This window comes from Alnus glutinosa, chromosome 5, assembly GCF_958979055.1.
Source record: "Alnus glutinosa chromosome 5, dhAlnGlut1.1, whole genome shotgun sequence".
Lineage (NCBI taxonomy): Eukaryota > Viridiplantae > Streptophyta > Magnoliopsida > Fagales > Betulaceae > Alnus > Alnus glutinosa.
This window is the reverse complement of record NC_084890.1, coordinates 23670639-23679000: the sequence shown is the minus strand read 5'-3', so window position 1 is coordinate 23679000 and position 8362 is coordinate 23670639. Positions and strand designations below refer to the sequence as shown.

Sequence of the window (8362 nt, the reverse complement as noted above, 5' to 3'; positions counted from 1 at the left end):
AACAAAGTGAAATTTACAACCATCCACTCGAGGTTGGAGTACTAGTAATGAACACTATTGTTGGTATGTTTTTTAACGTGTTTTGGGGTTTTGAATTGCCTGTCAATGTTTTTGTTTCGAGAATAGAAAACAAAGATGAAAGAATAAATTTTTTGTCAAATAAGGACTTCAAATGTTTTGGATTGGCTTTCATTTAGTTGAGGATGATTATAAAAGTTTCCCTACAAAGATTATAAATTCTTTTCTTTTATTTCCTAAATTGGATCGTGAAGAGGGTGATTAGTCTATAATTAACCTAGATCGGGATTTCCCTACAATTCTAAAAAAAAAAAAAAAAAAAAAAAAAAAAAAAAAAAAAATTGTAGATTTTGAAATTTTGGAATTTAGATTGTTTTTAGGCATCAAGACAATTGGAAAACGTCACCTATTAAAAAGGTGGCACATTATAGTTGAGAATTAAATATATTTTTCATCAAATTCTTGCTTTTTATGTTGTAAACAAATTTTAATAAAAAAATTGTCTTTTGATTTTCTAAAAAAGAAGCGTCTTTACAAAAATGAAGAAAAAGTCATTTGGGAGGAAAATTATTGCTGGTTCCTTCGATATCATGCCACCTTTTTAATATGTGGCATTTTCTAAGAGTTTTGATGCCTAAAAACGGTTTAAATTCTGTAATTTGAGATTTTACAATTTCTTTGAAATTATAGGAGATCTTAATCCGTGGCCAAATTTGATCTAATTCATTGGCTTTATGATAATTTAGACATTGATTCGCTAGGAAAGTTACTTCCAAATCAATTCTGTCAAAGTCCAAGGAAATGATAATGCAATGAGCAGGAAAGAAATAAGAAAGAGATTGAATCAATGAGACCCACCAATGCTATTTAACTCCAATATCAAATGAAAAATACTCAAAACACTTCCATTTTCAATGTACTATGGACATTCATTGTGCCTCAAACTGGTTCTTGTTCAAGCTTCATGGACTTTCTGAATGAAGAGTTATGCCTTGGAAAACCTGTAACCTGTTTCTCCTCCGAAGCTTTTTGTTCCCACTAGACATAGAATCCCTTCCATTTGCCTTCACAGAGTTATAGCCATCAAGGTTCAAAGCCTTCTTTGCAAATGGTGATGAGAAGAAGTAATCTGTTGATTCTGGCTTCTGCTGCTGATTGAAACACAAAGAACGCTGCACTGCTAGATTCCTTGATGAAACACTAGCCCCAAATGAACCGCTTCCGTCTTTAAGATCAAATGGTTTTTTAATCTGGCTCTGTGGACAAGGACTTTGAGAGATTATGTTGGCATTCAGATTTTCATCATTGAATTCTTCTTCACCATTCCAATCCTCATAAAAATCTGTCAGGGTTCTTTCACTTAATAATTCTTGTTCTTCTTCCTCAACCATATCTGCCCAACTTTTCTTACAATTATCATGTGAATTCTCTGCGGTGGGTTGGTGGAGACCATCTGATAAACCAGGGCTGTTCTTTCTGAAACATTCTTCACACGTAGTCATTGGTTTCCCACTGCCTGAAACATTATTGGATCCAGAACTCTGATCCTGCTCTTGATCAACAGAAGATTCTAATATTCTTGTATTATCAACAACCATTGATTGATCTTCCAATCTAGCTAGATCTCTGCATGACCTCCTCCAGTTTCCATTAGCAGGTGAAGATGGGGCGAGTAAGTCTCCATTAACATCTTGAATTGCCTGTGGTTGCATGTTTTCAGTGGTTATGGGTGGCTCAAAAGAAAGTTTGCGACTTGAAGAGCAAACTGCATCATCTCCCAACAATTTCCTTCTCTGATGTTCACTGTTAAAATCCCATGAAGATCTTCTCGGTTGTGTAAATAAAACATCCAAATTCCTTCCAGCAGTAGCAGGGGAAGTATATGTATTTTTCCAAGCAGGATTTGCTTCTGTTCCAGTTGAACCAACCCAATTTCCCTTCTGTTTGGCAGCAAAACTGGACATCCTTTCACCGGAGTTTTCGTAGTGAGTGCCTTTCTTCCATGTTTCAACAGACGTTGTTTGAGGAGAGGACTGTAAACTGCCTCTTGGTCCAAATGATATGGATCTTGGAGTCCTGTTTCCACGCCAAATGTGGTTTTGATGATAAGAAACTCTACGGTGTTCATCCGATTGCACGGTTTTGTCATCATGACCATCAGTCCGGCTTCTGGAGACTGTGAATGCAGAACCATAATGCTGGCCTCCCCTGATGAAGCTACTAACTTCTTTCGAGTTTCTGTTGACGAGTGATGCGAAAGATGTTTGTATTTCATTTTGGTCTACAATTGGGTTTGGCACTAAGTGTGACTCTAGATCAGTTAACATCTGAAGAGCACGTTCAAAGGATTTGGCATAAGACTCGTTCATCGGTCTATTTCCAGATGAATATCTTACAGCATGAAGTAGAGATTTTGCTTCTGCAATCCTATTCATATGCATCAGGCAGATAGCCAAATTGCACTGCTTATTTTTATCTGGCTCTAAAGACAGAGCTTTCCTGAATGACATCAAATAAAATGCCATTTTATTCCAAAAGTGTAATATTACACATGTAGCTATATGATTCAGAGAATGAAAAAACATACCTGTAATGTTCTTCAGCCTTTTCATATTTGTTTTGTTGCATGTAAGCCCAGGCCAAGTTCCCTAGTATCCTGCATTGATAAAGTATCGAAGTCATCTAAGTCTATTAGAAAACTATAGCATATGGATGAAAGAAGAGAAAAGAATAGAAGCAACATCCACCTTGATATTTCCTCTTCGAGAGTTATCTGAACTTTTTTCCCTTGAGATCTAGCTGTTTTTGTCTTTCTTCCACCAAAGGCTACACCATTTTCAATGCGCTTCAGTTTGAGTTGAAGCATTTGAATCTCTTCTTCAATTCTTCCTGATCTCTGTAAAATATATATATATATATATATAAAAAATGCATACACAAATATATATATTATATTCATCCTTATATATCAAACTCTTTTAAGATAAATAGGCAGTCAGAAACTATGTATATTCTACATGCATGCTTTTTTAGTCCCAGAAACTCCTTACATCTTGTGCATGCAGAAAACTTATTTGACTACTAATTAAATTACATTTCCTGACGTTCTTTTTCTTATTAAAGAATCATCTAATTTTTTTACCCTCATCCTAGATATTGAAGGCAATAACAACCACCTTGCAAAAGTAGCAAAATGCTTTCAAATTTTACATAAAACATGGTAAATCTGATGTTATTTCCATCAAATGCTGAAATAAAATATCACAGAGATAGGCTGGCCTTGCCTCAGTCCCTCCTAACATTTTGCTACCTTCTTAAACTTATGCATGTTATGCATTATTAATCGCCATCACCTACTTGACACACAGATTTACTTCAGCTAACCATTTCTTTATTTTTCATCCTCTTTACTAATTTTCTTTTTTGGATTATATTTCAGCAAGGTCTTATTGGGAATAAACTAAAGAAGTTAAAAATTGGGATCTTTATACATTGATACAAAGACTTCAACTAACTAATCTTTCTAAGGTGATCATAAAAGAGATTAAGAAAAAGGACTGACTTATCAAATTATAGATACATACACAGAAGAAAAAGCTCATTGATTCAACATTAAGTACCCATAACAGAAAATTGCAAAGAATGGAAAAGTGAAATATAAGTAACTACTTAAAACTTGGGCATGGTTCTTTTACCTTGTAGAGTTCAATTAACACATTGTCAAGAGAATCCTGAGAATCATGAGGGCAGAGATGACGGAAGGATTTGATAGCCTCGATCGCCTCGTCAGATCGATCCAATTGTTTCATCACAATTGACATGTCTTTCAAGGCACTATCAACCCGGTCCCCAGCATTTATGGCAGCCCAGAACAGGGAAACTGCCCTGCTTGGATCCTTGTCTATTAACTGTAGTTGAAAAAACATATATTTAATAACTCATATAACAAAAACAGAATAGAAAATGACAAACATGTACATATGGGCAGTCTTGAAGCATGAAATCTTTCAAAGGTGTGATCTCTGAAATCAGTGATCAGCACACTTGAGATACAATTTTTTGGCCCTTCTGAATTTTTTTTTTAATATTCTTCAAACACGACATGGAGACTAGTGCAGTGCTTGATTGTTCATCTACTTTTCTTTTTCTCCCAATATTTTAAGCTTAAGAACAAGAATCAGTAACATTCAGGAACCAGAAATTCCAAAAGAACACATAATTACTAAATCCAAAATGAAGTTTCCTTATAGACAAGAACCAAATCAAGATTGACGTGTATTCAAATCAAACAGAGAAAAATCCAGATAAAACCCATGAATCCCTCACCTGAATATGTTTGGCCCTGACATAGGGAGAATCACCAGCAGGAACTTTATGTAGAACATGGAAGAAATCATCATTATTCGCAGGCGACGATCCCTTCCTCTCTGACATTGGGATCATCGGACTCGCCTTCCGTGTTGGTGGCGGCGTCAAGAACCCCCTCGCCGGGAAATTCTTATCGTTGTTCCACATTTCAATTTTTCTCACAATCCAATCTGTCACTTCTCCGGGGAAAATCTTTCAGACCCTTTTTCTTGAATTTCAAAAGAAAGCGTTTCCAGTTGTTGGAGAATCACTTTCACTTTCGCTTAAGGATAATTTCGATTGTTCAGGAAAACAGAGAAGAGGGATGAGAATTTCCCGGGAAAATCTTTGTGCCCGCTTCTTGAATAAGCGAGAGAGTGAGAAATGAGTCTGTTTAGTTATCTGGCAGGAAAGTTTCCGTTTGTGAGGAAGAATTGTCTAGGAAAGCGTGAGAAAGTGAGAAAGTGAGATTTCTTTAGAGAGAAAAACTGATTGATGAGAGAAAGTGAAAGAGGTAGGAAAGTGAGAGAGAGAAATTGAAAAAGACTAGCCGTTTTATATAATTACTAGCCGTTGGGGTCTGGGGCACCGTTGCACGTGTGATTTGCACGTGCGAGTTCTGGATGCCATTGCTACAAAGCCAAAATGACGAGTGAAATGCTTATATATGAAAAGAAACAGAACTTCTTGGAGATTCTGTGGAGAAGATTTGTCAAGTATATCTTGATGGGTGATTCTTGTACCAACTCTTTTATACAATTTTCATATAACCAAGATACATAGGTGGGACTCATGCATGGTGAGTCCCACCATTTTTTCCCACCATGCACGAGTCCCACCAATATGCCTTGATTGGGTAAAAGTTGTGTAAAAGGGTTGTGAAAGAATCATTTTTCTATCTTGATAGATACTTCACAAAAGAGTATTGAATTATACGCGTTTTAGACGGAAGCCTACCGAACTAACAAATGTTTCAAACTGGGGTAGCTAAGTATCCAAACCTCTCATTTAAGGGCATTCTGTCAAGATTCGCTGTTAAATCCTGATAGAACCCCATCACGTGCGATACACATGATTTCCTTAACCTTTCATACCTGTTAGGCCCTCTACTAAAAAAATAAACTATAACTTTCTTAAAGAGAGCCTCTGCTTTCTATGCCAACCGTACCTCCATCATATATGACTTATGAGGCCACCCACTTCACGTGGGGGCAAACATATGAGCGTTGTCGTCAACTTGCTTCCTCTCTCCGTGCTCTCAACATAGTCAAGAACGATGTTGTAAGTTTATTTGTGTTTCTAGTCATCATCGTCATGGTTTACTCTTACTGTTTTAAAGTTTACTTATTCGAGTGCCCCTTCCATACGGTCATGGTAGAGAATAAGGGGTTTATGCCCACCAATAATAACATGCCATGTCACTTTAGTACACCAGAACACATCAAAACAATATAGGCTCAAAACGCCCGATCACACCGAAGTCATGAAAAAAAAAAAAAAAAACTGAAGCTCCTCAACCCAACCCGTCAGCCGACTGCCTCTTCCTTATTGCCGGACGGCCGCTCCTCCAGCCACAGAGATCCGACGACAGAGTCTCAGCGACCACCGGCAAGCCTCCAGATCCTCTTCCCCGCGACCTCCCGACACCGTCGACAGAGATCCGACTTGAGCCTCGTCCTCTCCCGGGATCTCTCCCTCTAGCCAGCCGTTCTCCCCTCTCGCCCCTCTGGTGGTTTTCGGTGATCAGATTTTGTTGGTGATCACATCTGGTCCGGTGATTTGGTGCTCTCGACATTCTAGTTCAACTGGAGATGGTGAACGGCTATGTTGTCGGGGTTGAACTCGGGTCGGCCACGTGGTAACCCGGCTTCCATGGGCTACGCCAGTTTGGTTCTCTGGGTCGGGGTTGGGGGTTGGTGGTCGGGGATGGGTTTCTGGCGTGAAGACGCCCATCTCTCTCCCTCGATCTCTTCATTTCACTGCAAAGAAAGCAAAACAAATCGGGTGTTTTGCTTGTATTTGATTTTCTTGCTCTAAGTTTATGTGTCAACTTCTCATTGGCTGGCAAACAAAGCTTAGTTTCTGTCACGACCGAATTGAAGTTATTCCCTACTTATTCTACCTTGATTTGTCATGTACAGGTGTCTATGTTGGCTCCCAACGTTCCAGCCATGTATGAGATGCATTTTGTAGTGCTTATGGCTAAAGTTGTGCTTAACACTATCAATTCCCGGCTCGATGCTAAAAACATAGCCACCATTCTCTGGCACTCTGAAGCTAAGGTGTTCTTTGTGGACTACCAATATGTCCAGGTGGTAGGCAAGGCTCTCCAGATACTTGTGGGTGACTCGAAGGTAGCCGAGTCGTCCATTCCTTAGGTGATTGTCATCGATGACATTGACTCACCCACCAGCGTCTGGCTAGGGGAGTTGGAGTACGAGCAACTCGTCCACGAGGGCAATCCGAGGTACGTTCATTTTGAGCTAGAGGATGAGTGGGATCCAATTGCTTTGAATCACGCGTTAACAACTGTAAGAACTCGAAAGGAAATACCACAAGGAAATCTTACTTCCACACAAAAATGAGAGCAACATTACCAGCAGCCCCCACCACTCAATATTGGAGTTTAGACCCTAGGCTGTACAGTTTCTGTTTTACTCTAGAGTTGGTAGTTAGTTTCTGAGTAGTACAGCAAGGCAATTACTTAGCAAGTTAGTCTGTTAATTAAAGCACACGTGCTTAATTGATTGTATATATATATACTCTTCTATGTAAATTTGTTCATTCATTCAATACAGAAGATCAAGATTATCTTCTCCATTAGCTTGTTGAGCATGTCTCTATCTTTTCTCTATTCTTCACTTTACTTTCCTGTAAAGTTTGATATGGTATTAGAGCTTTTCACAATTCAGTGAAAGTTCATTCTTCTTTTCAATTCAATTCATCAATGGCTATGGCATCTTCTTCTTCTTCTTTGCCTTTGATCGAAAATCCCTCAAGTCATTTCTTCTTAAAAAATGGTGATCATCCGGGAGCATTGCTGGTTTCTCAGCCTCTCACCGGTGAAAACTACAACACATGGAGTCGATCCATGATTGTATCTCTGACAGCGAAGAATAAAATGGCTTTCATTGACGGTTCTTTGCCCAAGCCGTCTCCTGAAGATGAAGCAATCTATCATGCATGGACTCGGTGCAATAACATGATAATTGCCTGGATTCTGAATTTGATTTCGAAAGAAATTGCGTCAAGTATAATCTACATCACCACTTGTGCCGACATGTGGCAGGATTTGAAAGATCGTTTCTCTCAAGGTAATGGCCCTCGCATATTTCAACTTCAGCAAATTCTTGCAACCCTATCTCAAGAGAACTTATCTGTTAGTCAATATTTTACCAAAATCAAGAGTATATAGGATGAACTAGACAATTATGATCCGATTCCTACATGTACTTGTGGAGGAATACGATCTGTTCATGAGAAACACAATCGTGATCATGTGTTTCAGTTTTTTATGGGTCTTGATGATTCATTTTCTCAGATTCGAGGGCAGATTCTGTTGAATGATTCTCTTCCCCCAATAAATAAAGGTTTCTCCTTGGTAATTCAAGAGGAATGGCAAAACGAGATTTCGGTTACTCCTTTGGTTCATGAGGCTGCTGCACTCATGACCAAAACCACTGCTTCTAAACCTGGAAAATGGGCCAATTGCAAAGAAAAACCAATTTGCTCACATTGTGGGATATCTGGCCACACAATTGATAAATGTTATAGGGTTCATGGATTCCCACCCGGATTCAAGTTCACCAATAGTCAATCTTCGGCTCAGTCAGTTAGTCATGTGCCAGGAGCTGATTTCACCACTGCCTCACCTCCACAACTACCTATTACACTTGAACAATGCCAGCAGTTGATGTCATTCATTCAGCATCAATCCGCTGCTTCACTGCCTGCAGCCAATTTAGCGAGACATATTGCTCCTCAATCTCATCCAAAC

At 38.8% G+C, this 8362-nt stretch overlaps 1 protein-coding gene and 1 pseudogene across 1 annotated transcript; one reads left to right on the top strand and one right to left on the bottom strand.

Moving 5' to 3' along the window:
• Positions 1–897: 897 nt before the first annotated feature.
• LOC133869663 (uncharacterized) lies at positions 898–4555 on the bottom strand. Its single transcript, XM_062306721.1, has 5 exons — positions 4345–4555; positions 3714–3926; positions 2766–2914; positions 2606–2674; positions 898–2517 (listed from the first exon to the last, which is right to left on the bottom strand). The coding sequence occupies exons 1-5, from the start codon at positions 4531–4533 to the stop codon at positions 981–983; spliced, it is 2157 nt and encodes a 718-aa protein (XP_062162705.1). The 5' UTR covers positions 4534–4555; the 3' UTR covers positions 898–980.
• A 940-nt stretch (positions 4556–5495) lies between these two features.
• LOC133869120 (trans-cinnamate:CoA ligase, peroxisomal-like) lies at positions 5496–6950 on the top strand (annotated as a pseudogene).
• The last annotated feature ends 1412 nt before the right edge of the window (positions 6951–8362 follow it).